The following is an 18721-nucleotide window of genomic DNA, read 5'->3' on the forward strand; positions in this document are numbered from 1 at the left end:
TAAGAGAGCTTTACAACATCTGACACTAATATAGGCTATAGTTTCTGAGTGAAACCTCCAAACTTTTGTGCTTACAATCATCCATATGTCAAGCCATCACATAACATGAATCCAAGTTCGCAGCACATTTCAGTGACACATGCCAAACAACCATCACCACAGTGACTCACTGAAATGTTGTCTTGTTCATAACATCATGAGATCATTATTGGATGTCACCAACAAGTTTTTATTAAATAAGAGTACCAGAATGATATGTGATCTACTTTATTGAAATGTGTGGTTGAAAGTAGCCACACAAAATATGTCTTAACTGAGTACATTAGCCAACATTTCATAGATCACAGCATGGTTTTCTAGTCATTTCAATGTGTGAGAGGTGTATGACATGGACCAAAAAAAAGAGATTTTTAAATATTAAGTTTTATTCACATTTTTACTCCAGAATTTTTTACTAACAATCAGCAATTTTGAAACTAAATATAGGTATATATAATAAAACAACTAAGTAGTGGGAACAAATAAATTTCCTGGCCTACAAGTTTGTAACTTGCATTGGAAAGTGCACATTGAATATATTATGCATTAACCAAGTTAAGCATGCATTCTTACTAGTCACATCACTACTTGCATACATTAACACAGATATTACTCCTGACAACAGATAAATTATGTTAGCTTATTTTGCTTTTGGACACATGTTGAATAATCTGGTCATATATTCAGCAGAAAATTATTGTGATATTTTCAGATGGTAAAAATATTATCTACTGTGGAGAATTCTTTAAGAAAATTTATATACTTCCCCTTACCACCAAAGACTTAGTCTCATTACTGTCATTCACTATAGACAACACAGAGAAATTTCAAAGAAATTCAGGTACACACAATATAAACAACACAAATATGACATTCATATACTGAATGCAAATACCACTAATTAATTTAAAGAGTATACTGTACAGGAATCAAGTTATTCAGTAAACTTTCATCTACCTTAATGGTAGTAGAAACATAATATAAAAGAATTGCAGCCATAACTAGTAGAATCTGTTACCTTACTCCTATTCTCATGTAGCTGTAAGATATGTTTTATTATTATACTGGCCTGCAAGTACTTGTTGATGTCACTTTCTCCAAGTAATCTAATGTCTAATGATGCTCACATCAATGTTTGCCACAGACATTCCAGTAATTTAGTAATTACTTTTTGCTTGCTTTGTTATAACATGTGGCATCACAGGTACAGTTATTATAATGGGCAGGAAGTTACAAGGCATAAATAAAGAGGCATTACTTTTATGCTGATGTGGCAGAATCTTTACCTTCCTCTTTGTGCCCCCCCCCCCCTTGCCTGATTCCTTTACTCATCAAAATTCTTTTCTTACACTACCAGGGAACAAATTCTGATGATACCTAATACAATACCATCCATTAATCAGTAATGAAGTGAACAACGATGACCTAATCCAGTCAAAGTCAACACTGTTCTTGATTGCAGTTATGATATGCTGTTCCATTGATTTCAAGTGAGCCACCTCTGCCATCATAGCATCCAGCAGAGTTACAGAAATATCAACAGTCTCTTCTAACTTCTCAGAAGGTTACATGAGAGACTGTTCTGTATCACTGTACTCTTTGAAGTATATGAAGACATTGGTTGATAATACCATTTGAGATATTAAACATGCTTAGTATGCATCACATTCAATACCACTATTTAGCCGTCTGTCAATTAAACTGCTATTCCTCTGGTATGAATTAGAGGGGAGAATTTGAATGGCAGGTTATGTTGTTACCGACTGAGCTCTTGGCAGTGACTTCTCTATCATACTTTAATGCCACTTTCTACCGCAAGGTCGTTACTGTTGTATAAGAGAATCTCAAATCCTATGTTTTTTTGATAATTTCTATTCCACTGCGGATAGATGGCAAAGCAATATGTAAGTGACGTCATATGTCTCTAACGTTGCCAACGTAATGAGTTATAATAGTACCAACTGTTATTTCAGTAGTTTGGATGTAATGGCGGTTCGATTGTGATGTTGGTAGGACTATTGAGCTATAAGTGTTTGTGTTTCGAGATTGGTGGTGTATTTGCTGAAGTATTATTACATTTTGGCTGTTGTATTGCATTTTTAACTGGAAAATGATTAAGATTGAAGGGAACAGTCCAACCGACAGCAGGGCAAGAGACAGGTAAATGAAAATAGATTTTCTAGCTGAAGTTGTATGTGTTTGGCTGAAATGGCGTCGGCGTAATGCTTTTGCGGCGAAGTCCACTGGTTTGATATGGTAAAGCATGTAAATGTATGTGGTAGACGCGGATGGATCCGTTTAACTATGTAAATCACAATGCCTTATTTCTCCAAGAAGTGTGCATTATTATTTCATAAGGTGCTGTATTTTGGAAATTGGATTTTGCGCCTGCGCAAGTATAAATTGAACGTGGCCACAATTCTGAAGCCTTGCATTTTACGGAATATGGTTCCATGACAGAGGCAGGTTTTATGATAAGAATTTTATCGGTTTTCTGTTTTGGGCCTTTTTGTTTGTTAATCAGTACTTTATATCGAATTGATTACGACTGCTTCGTTCGAAGCAGCTTAATGTCAAGTGTGTAAATATTACAATGCCAGTATAATAATTTTTTTAAAATGTACTATGGTGTCGCCATCTTGAACTGAAATCTGGTGTTTTAACCCATTTTCTCACCTATTTACTCATTTGTATGTGCTCGAAGTTCAAAAACTCAAAAAATCCTGGGTTGTTAATTCAGTCAAAACAGTGTATGTCACAAATTAGAAAACATTTGCAGCGTTTAATAAACTAGCGTCACATATTTTCATATGATTTAAACCATCGGTGTTTAGAAACCATTACATTGTTCATATAAATTTATCTCAGTTTACTGATGATTTATTTATACGAACATTCAATATTGTATTCTAGTACTTACCACTATCATATTAGGAAATATTCATGTTGGACCTTGATTTGTATTTAATTACTCCATGGCTTTTCAGCCCTGGGGCCCTTTTTTTTTTTTGTAATGTGTTGCCACAAATAAGAAAATAAACATTATTAATGTCCGTGGTTGGTAGTTGGGGCACATATCACTATGAATAAACTATGCAACATAATGAAGAGCACCATATCAACAACTAGAATGCATCTGATGACCATGTTGATAAATTGTCATCATCTGTATCATGACATCCCATGAGTGATTAGGAAAAGTAGGTGTGGCTTGCAGGTATTAAAATGGTTGAGGTCTTCTGTTTTAGGCAGTGAAACTACCTATTTCATCCAGGTCACTGCATGGTACATCTTATTCAACATTATTACAGCACTGTTAATTGTACATTTTTCTCGTTATTGTTGGAGAAAACAACTCTATTATTAGTGGAACTTCCTGGTATTTCTGTTTTGTGATTCTGTTTCTTCTAGTTGTTTTGGGTAGGAGGATATTAAATATGTTGTGGTGAATAATTTCTAAAAATTTGCTCTAGATGTTCATTTTTTCTCCCAAGGATTTTTTTGTGCATATGATGGAATTGCGACCTTGTGAAATTTATTATACTATGATAACCACACTTCACCTATAATGTGCAACAGTCCTTTGAACCATCACTCACAGTGATAACCAATAATTAATAGTTTCACTGAATGTGCAGCATTGTACCAACACTATTGCATCAAGATTAAGTCAGATACAAAGGCAAAACTGAATTCATACTTGTGAGAGCAGCTAACTGCTTGGTCTGCTAGGCTTATGTTGTGATTGAAAGTGCTAAGCCAATGGTAGGCTGTGACTAACTAGTAACCAGGAAGCGACAGCATTCAGACAGCAGCCTGGTAGTCTGAAGTAACAAAAGCTTTCAATTTAGTAGGAAGGTACATTGATAAACTGGTGCACTAAAGGTACTGGATGCTTTATTTACTCACATTTTATGTTTGTTTATTTTCACCATAATGTATATTATTTTCACTTGTATTAACTTATTATCCCCCCCCCCCAGATTTAGGTGCTTTTGTGTTATGAGTGATCAACACAAAATTATAAAATTCTTGGCCTGTTGGGGCACATTATTTGCCATATCATTAAATAGGTTCCCTGCAAAATCTCTTTGTTAGTAACTACTCTTCCTGGTAATATGTTATAGTGTAGTCATGTACAAGACCTGCACCATACGTACAGTCTTCAATTTGAATAGTAATTTCCAATTTGTGGACTGCAGTCAGTCCGTCCACAGCTTAGTCCAACTGTTTTGATCAAGGATTGATTTTTGTTCAGTCTAATCAGGATGTTTGCTGTTCATTGTAGTGTTAACTACAAGTTTTTTTATTCAGTTTTCTGCATTTCATTCTAGTAATTTCCATATTGAATTTACATTTGAAATACTACATGCTTTTAATAACTGGTTGAACAGTGTTACCTAACACATATTATTACAGAAATGTATGCATTCAATACAAAACACATCAACAGGTCATGGGTTGAGAACCCCTGATATAGCTAATAATAGCACTATGTCTGTACCACATATATTTATTATTGATACATGATAGCTATTTATCATAAACAGGGCCTCTGAAATACAACTTTAATCTGCTTATCATTATCAGCCCCAGGTCTCACAGTACACATATAAACAACATCCCTGTTGAAAGTGGATACACATGTTTTTGGAACCCTATCATAGCAGTGAAGTTACAAATAAACTCAGGTTGTGAAAGATTATAGAACGTGTTGAAAGTTCTGTACATTTTCTGAGGGTTTTGTTATAGACATATATTTCCACCTGCATTTTATTCGTTGTGTGTAGATAAGGTTTGAAGCTCAGGTTTTGTTGGGCAAATGTTGAACATTTAAATATTTATTTATTGTACGTGTTGTACATATGTGTTATTTGCTCATTTTATTACAGGTCACCCTTGAACCCCAGTGATGATAGAAATGATGAAGATTCCAACTTGAGTGGTGGTGGTAAAGACCGTAGTCGTGAGAGAGAACGCGATCGTTCCCGAAGAGGTGATAGGCCAAGCCGTTTTGGACCGAGAAATTCAAGTAATTCCCGAGAACGGGATCGGGATAGGGATCGTGATCGTGGTGGCAAGAAAAGTGCGGCAGAGAGGCGCATCTTTGTTTCAAATATTGCTTATGAATACCGGTGGCAAGAGTTAAAAGATCTCTTCAGGACTGAAGGTTTTTTTGTTTTCTTTGTTTAGTCTTATATAACATTATTTACAGTTCTTTGATTGTAAGACATTACAGGTTGAATATACGATTTTGAAATATGACTGTGTTTTGTTGAAGAAGTTGTCAAAGTATGAGAGTATCAACTCAAAAAAGCTAATCAGTTGCATAGTAGCAATATATAGCAATTTCTTTCTGTCATCAGTTGGCGAAGTTGCCTACGTGGAACTGTTTCATGATGAAAATGATAAGCCCAGAGGATGTGGGATCGTAGAATTTGAATCGGCAGATTCAGTCAAGAAAGCAGTGGAAAAAATGCATCGATATGACCTCAAAGGGAGGAAGCTTGTTGTAAAGGAAGTAAGTAGAAGTGAGAAAAAATGGTATATTAAGGCTTTATATTGCAATTTTGAGTAATAACTTGGGCATGATATTTTGTGATGGAGGAGTTATCTGGTACTTCAAAAGCATTTACCAAGAAAGGTGTACTTCCTGTTAAAACATATCCATTTCTTACTTTACTGTTTGTGTATATTTGTATATGTGTATGTTGTGTAGTTGCTGTAATCTGAATTTAAAAATTCAGTTAGTAATATATTAATTCATACAAGTATAAATGTATTTTTCTTTCCTTTTTAGGATTTTGATGTAGAGCGTGACAGATATGGCCGGCCACAAAAGGGTGGCGGAGGAGGAGGAGGAGGTGGTGGTGTTGGAAGCAGCAGTGGGGTTGGTGGTGGAGGCGGTGGTGGAAATGTAGGCAGAATCAGAGATGAACCCAGGGGCAAATGGGACCCTGTCCCATCACTTGCTCCATCATTAAGTGCTGCTGTTGGTGGTACTGGGCAAAACAAGTGGGGAAACACGTATGGTCTCAGTCCACAGTTCCTTGAATCTTTGTGGATAAATGGTCCTCTTGTGACAAGAGTATTTGTTGCCAATGTAAGTTGTATGATGTATTGTATTACTTTTCTTTGTTTCTTAACGTTATTTGGTACTTGTGGGTTATCGGGACACATTGCTTTAAAAATAGGTTAGGTTAAAGTGTGTGGATAAATGACATATACAGTAGGGCACCGCTTATACGGCGGGTTAGGGACCAGACCCCCGCCGTAAAGCGAAAATCGCCGTAAAGCGGATCTTTGCCTTTTTTCACTTGCAAATGCATATCAAAGCCTAATAAGATGTTACACTATCATAGAGTAAGTGCACAATAGCGCTAGGCCTAAGAAAACGATATGAAAGTAAAATTAATATCAGTAGTACACACATTGTGGCTCGTTTGATCTTCAATCCACACAACTAAAAGTTTTTCCATGTCAGCAATAAGGCTATCTCTCTTTCTTATGACTTTAGAGTTCATTCGTGTGGCACTTTTAATTTCATTTAACACTTTCTCCTTAGCGTTCACGATGGTACTAACAGTTTGGCGAGCTAGGCCTAGCTTACGTCCTATCTCGGCCATAGACATGCCTTGTTCACGAAGTTTAATTATATCTAACTTGGTATTTAAAGTAAGAGGCTTACGACTCCTCTTTTTATCGCTACTACCCTTAGACGTCTTTGTAATTTCACTGTAGTAACACAAAAATATTATATAAATATACAGTTTGTAATAACTTTGAAAAATTGCCAGAAATACGTAGACGCGGAGCGCACAAAAGCTGTAAACAGACTGAATCAGCGACGATAAAATGGCGCCGGATGCACTTCTCTGACTCAGCTGTTGAGCGCCGTATTAGCGAATCGCCGTAAAGCGGAGCGCCGAAAAGCGGGGCCCTACTGTACTTGAAAGTTATTATATTTTATTTGAATAAATGACAAATTATTATATTGTATTTGGATATGCATGAGATGTTAATTGTTGTTACAACCTGTCTCCGGAGGTCAAAATGATAACAGCGATATTTTTAAAACGATTCTAAAATCTATAATTGAATTTTGGCCTCCGGAGACAGGTTGTAACAACAAGTAACATCATGCATGTCCAAATAAAATAAAATAACTTTCAAGTATATGTAATTTATCCACACACATTAACCTAACCTATTTTTAAAGTGATGTGTCCCGATAACCCACAAGTACCCATTATTTATATTTAGAGCTTGATTCCTGGTGTGAATTCTTTAGAAATAATGCTTCTCTACAATCTTTGGGACTTAAAAATGGAAACAATGCACACAGTGTTGCTTAGTGATTTGAAAGTATTACTATCTTGTCAGTTGTGGAGTATTCTTATCAAAATAGGTGTACATCCAATATTGAATAACTCTTTTTCAGTTGGATTACAAGGTAGATGAGAAGAAACTGAAGGAGGTGTTCAGACTTGCAGGAAAGGTTGTATCTGCTGAATTAAGCCTCGACAAAGAAGGAAAGAGTCGAGGTTTTGGCGTTGTTGAATATGAGCACCCTGTTGAAGCCGTGCAAGCAATCTGTATCCTTTGCAATATTCAGATTTTATTATGTGTGTCTTAAGATGTGAGCGTGGTGTACTAGCTGTAGAAGCAAAATAAATGTGGACATGATGAGTACTCTGTGGTATAGCTTGTGTGTTGATGTGGCTGTTGTCAGCCTCAGGCAAAGATCTTTTTATTTGATGTAAAATTTATACTAAAAAAATGAGAAATGTACAGATTAGTTACAGTTATTATAAGAGATTGTGTGTTACTATTAATTATGTTGATCTTAACTTTTTGGAAGTTTTTCGCCATTCTCCGTGTGTGTGTGGATGTTTTGGCTTTACAAAAGCAACTGTTCACAGTTTTTCAGGTTTGGTACATTGAGATAAATCATTAGGTCATGTGACATTTTGTTTATGATGTTCATCTCAAAAAAGCTACAGTCACAAAAGGTTGTGAAAGCAGGTTGTGTAGCTACTCTGAAAGTGGTAAATTCTGGAAATTATAATCTTGAGAAAGGTTTTCATGCAGTGTTTCACTTTGCAATCTTTCCCCCAAATTTTATGCTCGTACAATTCTCGCTTAAGAGATTTAATTTTCCTGTGCTGTGGAATTTCTTAATGCTAAGAAACACGATGCCTAAATATTCAGTAAGAACCCATTTTGTGTTTGCCAAATCTTTAGATATTGTGTTGAATGAACAAAAATATCAGAAGCTGCTGTTGCTTCTTGTGGCAGAAACCTTTTCTCCTGGTATCCTAATACATAAGTTATCTAAAACATAGACTTCATCATAGTTTCTAAGTGGATGCGTTTGTGCGGCCTGTCAAAGGCGAGTGAATGAAAATGAGTTTTGTCTCTCCCAGTATTGGATTCCACATTTCTCAGCTTCTCATGTGCACTCCTTTAACTGTGCTGGAAAACAATTTTCTGTTTGAAACATCAGAGAAACTTATTTGAAAATTTAAAGAAATCAAGAATAGAATGCAATGTAGCAACAAACCTCCAACAGTGTATATTACTCAGAAGACCTTATGGCAGAGTGCCATATCATCTTGTTATTTATATTAAGGTGATGTGATACTGCATTAACACTTTTGACAGTATCAGGAAGAGACTCTGCTGTGCTATTTGGGGCTTTAAATTTATTCAACAGTTCAGTGAAGTTCTTAAAATTTGGTGAAGATCTTCTTATGTTTTGGTGCATAATATTCAGTCCATATAGAAGAGCCAAGGTATTTAGACTGTAGGGCTACCAGTTTAGAGGTACGCTACTGCAATGCATGTGCAGATGGGGTGTGGCCAGTAAATGTGAAAGTACCTAAGCTGTGTTATTTATAAGCTCGCTGTTAATTTCCTTGACTCTTGTTTAGCTATGTTACATAACCAAACATTATATGACAGAAAGTTAACTGTGAGGATGGACAGGGTAGACCATAAACCTGAGGGGCCACCAAAATTACCTGAAGGACTAAGAGGATTGGGAATGGGCCTGGGAGCCGGTGGAAATCCTCTTCAAGATGTTTCACGTGAGTCATCTCCACTCTCATGTATCACCTACCTTAAGAGTTAAGTAAATACTTGAAGATTTCTGTCTTCTGGGTTGTTGCGCTGTGTAGTCTGGTCAATGTTAACCAACGTTTCAGAGGTCATACTGCCTCTGTCATCAGGGCAGCTGCTGGGCAAGTGATGTGTGAATGTATAACTCCTCTATTCCTGAGTGTAAAACTTTGGTCTGTATTACAAATCACTCCTCGATGTATGTTATACTGGTTGAGAAACATCTATATGTTTTACTTTTTTATCATGTAATGATTGTATTCCGTCAGTTTTTCTTCTTTTCATTGTCTTGTGTGCTTCTTAACTTGACTTAGCAACTGTTATAAATTTGTTAACCGTTTATTCAGTTGATATTAATATATTGCATTTAAATGCAATTTCAAGGTAAATCTTAATTGAGCTGCTGGTTTGATTAAATATTGGTCGTCTTTGATCGTACAATTAGGAAACTTGCCATGTGCAGAAGCAGGTCTGGCTGGGGCTGTCCCTGGAGGAGCTGCAGCAGGATTGGGCACTGGACTAGGTAATTGAACTTGTTTACATATCCTTTCACCGAAATTATATTCAGTTGAAATAAGTATCCATAAAGTACAACTTGAGATTTTGTGAGCATAATTGTACAACATTGTGTGAGACAATCTTGAACACCTACTAGTTAACAAAGAAGCCAAGGAACAGGAATTTTATATTCACTTTCCTTTGATATTATCCACTGTCGGTGTTGTAGAGCTCTATAAAATGTTGTAAAATTTGGTTCATTCCTTTAAGAAAATATTACCTCTCCATTACAATACCCAGCCATTGATCAGTTTATGTTTATTATGAGAATCAAACTAAAGTGGCGAGTGTTCAAAATAGGGGATTGTATAGTTACTACCATCCTTTTTGTAATATATTGCATCATATTTTAGGTGCAGCTGCATTGTCAAATGTTGTTGGTCCCTCCACGTTAGGTAAGATAAATTTTACTATTTATGAAATGCTTAGTAAAACATTGTAGTAGGATGTTTTGCATGTGTTTTAAACCCCCCCCCCCCCCAAAGTGGTGTGATGATGAATATGGTTGATGTACCTATGATAGTTGTACGTTTACACATAGTCATTAATTTATTAGAGAAACATGATTCTTTCTGTTAAGTCAGAGTACAGTTGTATTTGGCTTACTGGCAGGGAAATATTGATGCCTTTATTAATGTATGTGACTGGGCTTTGAATAGGATATCACATGAAAATGCTGGTGTTTTCCATACAATAATTTATTTCAGTTCTTTGCTTGCTACATTTTTCCTGTCACAAATAGAATTATATCCAGTCACTATAAAATACAAACCTAAGAAATACAAAAATTCTGAGGAAAAATGTTCATAAAATCCTGAAGCTCTGTGGAAAACCACGTTAATAGAACTGCAGTAGTGTCGAGTTGCAGGATTTGGTTTGAAAGTTTAGTGAAACCCAAAAGAAAAGTAGGGTTTGAACATCGCTGAAGGGCGGTACTGTATTGTGATGGTGATTTTTTAAATTCTAACTCATTGCTCATTTTTACTATTTGATGGACTACTATGATGGGTAGAATGTTATTTTTCTGGAAAGTATTGGTTACACAGACATATTAGAAATGGTATTTACTGGTATAGAAAATGACAGGTAATACTACTGCGATGTTCTTACCATCTGCACTTGATAAGTGTTTGTGGAATTTTCCTCGGCCCACTGAGTTATGGAGCACAGTTCACAAATGATGCTGACCGCTAATCTCCGCATCCATCATATCTTAATTGTATGTGGTTGTTAGTGGTAGGGATAAGTTTGCTTATGTGCATGAAAAGTGTTTTGTGTTATTTTACTGAATTATTATCATGTGAAAAAGAATTAAATTATTAAATATCTTCCTTAGGATTGTACATTTTACTTCACACACCTTTAGGAGCTGTCTTTCAAGTATATTAATATTGTGGGTCTTATCTTACATTTGGAAATAATGAAACAAGTGTCAGAGATGCTGCCCAGGTGAAGAACTCTGAATGAGAATTAGAACTCTTGATTTTAATAGTGATCTGTGAAAGCAGTAATTACACTGAAACATTTTTGTTAAAAAATATTTTCATGTTTCCCACACACAAGCACTTTCAAGACTTCCCTCGACTGTTGTTTCCCAAATTCTTAGTCTGAGGTTGCCATTTGTGAATAAATCATTTGAAGAAGAATTAGGGATGTGGTGCCACCAAAGTACTTCTGGCATTGTAGCAAAACAGATTTAGATCTCCAGTTTCTTGAGATGACAGTAAAGCTAGCTTACTTAATGTACTTCTTTTTATACAGGTCTTGGTAACACAGCAGGACTTCAGGCTGGTTTAGCAGGAGTTGGTGGTCTTGGAGGTGGTAGCCTGATTGGCCCATCCCTTGGTGGAGGTGGTGATATAGGACTTGGTGCAAATTTGGGAGGAGCTGGAGCATTTGGAGGATCAGGATTAGGAGGTGGCCTTGGTCCTGCTGCCTCTGGTCTGGCAAGTCTTGGGGGTGGAGCTGGAGGACTGGGAGGTGGCAGCAGCTCCTATGGTAGTGGGATTGGAGCTGGAGGCTCAAGTTCATATGGCGCTGGAGCCGGAGGTGGTTATGGCAGCGGTTCTTCCTCTGCCCTGGCTGGTGGCTCTGGATTTGGCAGCAGTGGCAGAGATTTTGATTCTTTGAGTGCAGCACTTGGAGGTGGTGGTGCAGGCGGCTACAACTCGAGTGTAGCTGAAAGAGACTACAGGGCAGGAGCTGGTGGAGGCTCTGCGTATGCCAATGGTCCAGGTCGTGGGTCATTAGGTGGAGGTGCTACTTCTGGTAATGGCAGTCGCATATCAGACACAGTCATTGTTAAAAATGTAAGTAAGATGTTCATATTCATTTAATTTTAAATAAATACACTTAATATTATGTTGCTTTAGTTTCCTGTTTATAGCATTTGGGAGGAAATACTGCAACAGAAAAATGGATGTATAGGAATTTGTTAATAAGGTTTAGAATTTGAGCTTGGAAAGTTGCATGTTATTTGTTGCAGCTACCACCTGCCGCAACGTGGCAGATGCTCCGGGATAAATTCCGGGAATGTGGGGATGTTAAATATGCTGAAATGCGAGGCAAAGACATTGGACTTGTGAGGTTTAGCAGTGACTGGGATGCAGAACGTGCAGTCCGTATCCTTTCAAGAAACTGGACTTATGGTTTTGAATGAAACAGGATTCTGAAAATATTTACAGCTTTCTGTTGTGTAACATGTTCACGTACTTTTTTTGTGTTGCTTTTTTCTTACAGATCACCTTTCTTGCAATAAAAGGTTCTGAAATAATTGGAATTAACCTGGAATACAGGCTGAGAGCTTGAGAGCCACATAATCACGTTTCTACATGCCAGCAGAGGGAGCTGTCAGCCCAAGAAATTTTGGACAATTCCCTCTGCTGGCAAGCAGGTGGCAGTGGTCTTCTGGGACATAGCATCCTTATGGTGAGGTGGCTTCCCCTGACAAGATGAAGGATTCATGGCATGGCAGCCAATTCCCTAACAAACACAACTTGCAGATTGGTGCAAGTCACTGTGTACAATCCTGAAAGACTGTTTGCTGCATCTGTCAGGAAGTTATGAGGACGGTGGAAATGGTGCAGTGATCTCGGTGGGGAGTACTATGTAGCGTTTGTTTGGCTGTCATCTCTAAGCCTGTTTTCCAGGGGAATCCCAATAATAAGTAAAGTAAAGTTTGTCCCGCTACGTGCCATACAGGCGCTTGGGGTGAGTTGAGGTTTAGCTCCTCTCTTTCTTGACCTCGGCACTAGATGGGGGTGAGTGGTCAGCATCACGCCCCGGCCGGCTGGAGTCCCAATAATTTCTAAGTAAATAAATTTTTCCTTTTTCTTACAAATATTTCATAAAATGTAATTTGGGGTTGTGCTGTGAATATTTTTGTGATGTAATGTTTATCAGATTACCATTGTTATCATGTGCAGGAACTGAAAGGTCTTGAAAGACAGTGTTAAATGGAAAATACTACGATGCATGTTGGAGAACTAGCTTTTGTGAACCGAATTAACTTGGCTTATAGTCTGGTTCTAAGCATTTTGTGACATAACCAGCGTGGGTATGTAGGGTTCTTCATATAGCAGCTGTCAAAAACTTTGGACTGTATGTATAAAATTTGTATTTTATATTTGTGTGCTGATAATTTGTCATGTGCACATAGATATTTATTTTAATACATTTCAGAAATGTACATACAATCTGTCTTTAACAGTTTCTGCAGACATGATGGATCACTCACGTCTGGAGGGTCGTATCATTGATGTTGGTCTTTTCTAGACACCATTAAGGTTCCTTAACAGTTTCTTCAGACATGATGGATCGTTCTCGCATGGAGGGCCGCATGATTGATGTTGGTCTCTTCTACTAGAACAGTCATTGATAAGAGCATATGCTACAAAGTTCCCTAGTGTTGGTGTCATCATTTTTACTCTTTACGTACGTGCTGGCTGTCAGTTTGCATCACCAGCAAATGGTAATTGCTAGGTTTTTTATTTGATGTAACGTAGACAGGTTATCCTGCAATTGTTGTCCAGTGTTTCTTTATTTGGACTTTGTGGTTATTGTACAAAAGTTGTCGGCATCGATTCGATTCGTGTTACATTGAAAAGTTGTCAACATGGATTCAGTTTGTGTTACCTTTCAAAAAGTTGTCTGTGTGGATTCAACTGTGGGTGTCATTTAGCAAGAGGTTGGAATAGTGTGTCGCTCTGTTCAATTCTTGAGATGTATGAGTAAAAGGTTTCTGTTTTAGGTTTTTGTACTGAAGTAATTGATTTTTGTTGGCTGGTAGTGCTACTAGCAATACTTTGGTGCCGTTAGCTTACACACTGCTGCAAAAAAGGGTTGATCATTCATTGTAATCCCTAATTCACTATCGTCAATAAAATGTTTTACATAAATGTGAAAGGAGTTCTTTTTTATATAATTTTGGTTTAAGTGTTCCCATTTTCTTGTTATTGTTAACATCAGTTTTCATCAGAAGAGAAGACCAAGTTGAAGTGGATGAATCTTGCAGAAGGGAGTCGGAAGTTATGTTGGCATTGTATATAGTGTTTGCAGATATTTCCATTGTATTTAATATCTGTTGTAGCCAGCAACATTTTCTCTCCCCCTTCAAACCTAAGAAGTGAACATTGCAGGCATTCTGTGGTTCTGAAACTACGGGATGTCTTGTTCGTGTCTGTTGATCTGCGCAGTTGGGCATCTTGGCAGCCATCTTCTGATTAAAAACTTTTTTTTGGGGCTGTGGCACATTTTGATGGGTAAGTTGTATGGATAGATGGGTTGGTTTGCTTGGAATATCTTTCACTCAGTTGACAACATTTCATCAGTACCTGTTTGATGACAATGGGTTGGAATTTTTTCTGCATTTTACTGCTGAATAAAGATAGATTGGTTATTTTTTGTGACAGTGTCCTGCACGGGTTACTTTTTTATAGTTCCATCTGTTGTCAGATCTGCACTCTTGCTGTGGATTTGTGGCCGCTATATTTGTTGAATTGTAAGTACAGCTATTTCGTAAGAGTGCACAAAACGACAGCATGACTCTTGAAATGCGAAACAGCTTTGGTGGTCTATTTTATTAAACATGTCCAGTTTTCTTGATACCTAGTTTGGAAAAAGAGTATTTGCCATTCTGTATTTTGTGTCTACACACCATCTGCCTCGTGCGCCCCCCTGATGCTTTGAGGTCTGATCATTTTTACATTGGTGTTCTTGTCATCTGCATATATGGAATCGCTGCGTATTGAGTACATATTATATTGCGTTGCTATGTAATTTTGTAGATGCTTATCAACTTTCCTTCGATACTGCCTACGAGAGTACACAGTATCACAATCCAGAAGACATGTTCAGCTCTGTAGTAACCTCAGATCAGAGATTATGGATTATATTTACAAATTTTGTTGTCTGTAGTTGCTCATAGTAAATACGGATTTTGAATTTGCTATCTCATTCCCAGTCTAAATTTGTTTTGTGTTTAAACAAAACAGTTAAGAAAATAGAGCATATACTGTTTTAAAAATACAGGGAGAGAAAGTTAGTTTCCCTTTTTTAATGTGACTGCTTCAACAACCAACATAAGTGGAAATGTCTTAAAAAGAAGAGAATGTGACTAGTTTTTTCAGTCAGAGTCTGTCAAGTATGAAAAGTAAGTTAGGAGAGATGTATTCCTCTGAGGATATCCATATTTGTTCCATATTTCTGTATAATGTTTTGGATAGAAATTGTTTCATGTATTCAAAAGTGTATCTTAGCAGCTGTTTAGCGGAGTAGTGATGGACATGACGAGGTTTATTCTTGTCACTTGGTATAGTGCAACCCGGTGCAGGACCCTGAATGAAGGCACCTACGTTTAGAGAGTTCATCCTCTTCAGGCATTTCACTGACCCACATTATTCATTATTTTCTCTTATTGATGTAGACTTTGATCTTTCATTAATTATTTGTGGAAATGAAACAGTAAATTCTGCAGATGGAATTCACTCTTTGCCTGTGATCAGTATTGTATGCTTTTCTTGTTTCTCTCATGCCTGTTTATCTTTGTCCTTGCATCATAAGAATTTACTGAGGAATTTCCACAGCTGCTTTGCGTTAATATTTGTTCTTGATTGTTACATGAAATCCTAAAATTTTTGGACTATACTTGAATATTACTTTTTGTTTAGTTGGTAGTTTGTGATAGGGTTGGCAGATTTGGTTGGCTTTGAACTTTGAAATCATGAGACTTCAGAAGGGATTTACAACAGCATTTGGATTTTTTATGGTTGTTGAGTTTTTTTCAGTTCGAAGATATTAGAAGATTTCATCCTCTTGGCTTTCAGTCCTGCCAAGCTGTTTCTTATAGGAGTTGATTGGTCCACGTCTGAGCTTCTGGTGAAGATAGTTTTGTGAAGAAACAAAGTCAGATTGGTGTCCTCGTTAATATATCCTTTATGTAGGGGCTCTTTGTTATTTACATTGTGTTCTGATATTCAGTAGAGATGATTGAACATTGAAGAGTGGTGAAGTTGAGGGAAAATTTTTCACACAATGGGAATATGTTCTCAATCACCAGGTAGATTGGAAAAGGACACAGCATGATATTGGTACAAGCCAAATAGAATGAGTAGTGGTGCATGTATTCAGATTTGAAGTGTGGTTTATTCTGAGTTATATCTTCCTATTCTTGCTATTTCCTTTTAATATGTGCCAAAAAATGTTGGACTTCAAGAATTTCTTCCCTTGTGCTTCTAATATGGGATTAAAATATTTTAATTGTTTGAATAAACACAGACCGTGTGCCCTGTCTTGAAATGGTAACAGTTGGTGAATATAAAAGTAAATGCTATCTTCGCACTAGTTCTCAAAAACAAATTGTGTAGAGATTTTGACACATTTTAATTGAAAGTGTTATATAATATGTTAATATTGATATGTGTTGTTACAGCCTGGTACCTTTACAATTATAGAAAGCCCAGAGCAGTTAACAGAATCTTAATCCCAATCCCATGACGGATCAAGGTTAAGGCAAGGGGCCTTCAGAATGAAGCACCGTGGAAACAACTGGAGAGCTGTAACAAGGATAAATGTCCTACTTACCAAGATCAGGACATATAGTCAATTGCAGAAGCACTGCAACTAGAATTGGCTCTGAATTGACAGGTACTTGGTTTGAATCTCAACTATTTGACTGAGGTGTTTTAATTAAGGTGAATGACACAGATGATAACCAGCCATCCATTAATATTTTCTTAGAAATAACAAAGAACAATAGTGGTTGGTTGAAAATAACTTCAAGAAGTGTGGCATATGTGGCAAGCTCAATGGCATGGAGGACAGCAACTTACAGGACAGTGATTCTGACCATGTGAACTCAGCTGATAGCGAAAGTAGTGAAAAAAGTAACTACTATTATACTGGGGGTCTGCAGTGGCTGCACGGTCTGAGGCGTGGGCCTTGTACCGCTTGGTCACTGGGACCGTGGGTTCGAATCCCACTCAAGCCATGGATGTTTGTCTGCGTTTTTCTGTGTTGTGCTGTCCTGTGTACAGGTAGAGGCCTTGCGACGGGCCGATTCCTCGTCCAAGGAGTCCTACCGAATGTCTATAGATCAAGCCAACGAAAAGTTGGGCCCTGCAGTGATGAGGCAGTTGAAGAAAGGGTAATTCCCACTATCCGAGTACAACTATACTGATCTTGTGTAGTTTTATGTTTGATATGGGGAAGTAGTGTTTGAATTGTATAGCATTAATATTATTGTGATGTTAACAGACACTATTTTCATGTTGCAGGATGTCAGATCCTGACAGGATTGTGGCAGAAATGAATGAACATTGAGTTTTTATTCAGTATATTATATATGCTGTAAATGTATACTTTAATACTTAATAAATTCTCAGAAACCTTTTTTGTTCCTTAACTGCTTCCCTGATTATCCTGACATATTTTGGGTTGGTGATTTTTGCAAAAAATGTTAACCCAAGTTGATTTGGGATAGTATATATTCTTCCAAACACTTATTACCAAACTGAATTCAGATTATGGTGAAAATATGTATTTCATACTCTAGACGTCAGTAAATGACAGACTGCTGTACTTGTACTTCCTTAAAACACTTGTTGTTCCATTCAAAAGTCATAAGTTTCTCCTATAGTTTCATTTAAAGTTTACATACCTATTGTTTTTCTACTTTTGTTTTGGTCAACTTTATTTCTTGTTATTGTAGACAATTCACTGTGCCACTAATCTTGAATCATGCTGTTCGTCATATCATGTCCTCGTTATAAATTTAGTAAGTCATATAACTATACTCATTGAACAATCACTCTGACCACAGGTGTTTCATGTCTTTGTGCCCTTTCAGAAGTATTTGTTATATTTTATTTTATTGAAAAGACCAGCTGTAAAATATTTTCATTATACTTACCTGTTTCAGTATGATTTTGATTACTTTCATATCAGACATGTATAAATGTAACAGCATTTAGTTCCTTTGTGATAAGAGCAAGAAGAGACTATGGTATGTGGTAGCGTGTGTTTGTGAATGTTTTTGATATGTTTGAATTTCATAGGCGTTAAAATTAATTCAGTTCTTTGAAAAAATTTGTGAGAGATTTCATACTGCATTTAACATCCCTTGACCAAATTTAATAACAGGTTAAGGATATTAGACCTGAAATCCTTTTTCTTATCAGTTAGAGTAAATATTTTGTCGTTCTAGTAAAAATTTAGTGTTGATAATGCTCTATTTATCCCCAATATTTGTAGAGTTAATAGTGTATCATTCTGCTTTGAGTGCTGGGATGGTCGTGCTATATTACACAATATACACTGTCTGTGTTGTGTTTCTGGATAGTCTTGGTAGGTATGATATGCATTTCTCTGTTGGCACTCTAAAATTACCCTAGTGAAATAGATTAAAGATACAAATTTGATTGTAACCAACAATTTCATGCATGTTGCAGCTTCTGCAGGATTGCTGTCTTGTCTGAAGACCTTATAATCTGATAGGGCAGTGAACCTC

At 36.8% G+C, this 18721-nt stretch overlaps 1 protein-coding gene across 5 annotated transcripts; it reads left to right on the forward strand.

The window, feature by feature from the left end:
* Positions 1-1994: 1994 nt before the first annotated feature.
* Positions 1995-17604, forward strand: rump (heterogeneous nuclear ribonucleoprotein rumpelstiltskin). 5 transcript variants are annotated; one of them, XR_002545376.2, is made up of 13 exons: positions 1995-2199; positions 4932-5209; positions 5406-5560; positions 5840-6142; positions 7481-7634; positions 8973-9128; positions 9605-9682; positions 10071-10112; positions 11479-12026; positions 12203-12338; positions 13524-13687; positions 14306-16860; positions 17490-17604. XR_002545376.2 is itself a non-coding variant. In XM_022077982.2 (11 exons), exons 1-11 carry the CDS (start codon positions 2150-2152, stop codon positions 13580-13582), a joined length of 1959 nt encoding a protein of 652 aa, XP_021933674.1. In that variant the 5' UTR covers positions 1995-2149; the 3' UTR covers positions 13583-14121. The 5 variants fall into 5 exon arrangements, 3 of the variants coding, with proteins under 3 accessions (XP_021933674.1, XP_021933675.1, XP_021933676.1); XR_002545377.2 differs by having other exon boundaries at positions 16646-16860; XM_022077982.2 differs by lacking the exons at positions 14306-16860; positions 17490-17604 and having other exon boundaries at positions 13524-14121.
* Positions 17605-18721: the final 1117 nt, after the last annotated feature.

Source organism: Zootermopsis nevadensis, unplaced genomic scaffold (genome assembly GCF_977971745.1).
Source record: "Zootermopsis nevadensis isolate Lab colony 2312 unplaced genomic scaffold, Znev_1.0 Znev_ptg000002l, whole genome shotgun sequence".
Classification (NCBI taxonomy): domain Eukaryota; kingdom Metazoa; phylum Arthropoda; class Insecta; order Blattodea; family Termopsidae; genus Zootermopsis; species Zootermopsis nevadensis.

Bases quoted from the DNA above. Each gene is read 5' to 3' on its own strand.
- rump (XM_022077982.2), top strand. From the start codon at position 2,150: ATGATTAAGATTGAAGGGAACAGTCCAACCGACAGCAGGGCAAGAGAC. The intron at 2,200-4,931 runs GTAAATGAAAAT...ATTTTATTACAG, and splicing joins GACAGCAGGGCAAGAGACAG to GTCACCCTTGAACCCCAGTG. The intron at 7,635-8,972 runs GTATCCTTTGCA...ACTCTTGTTTAG, and splicing joins TGAAGCCGTGCAAGCAATCT to CTATGTTACATAACCAAACA.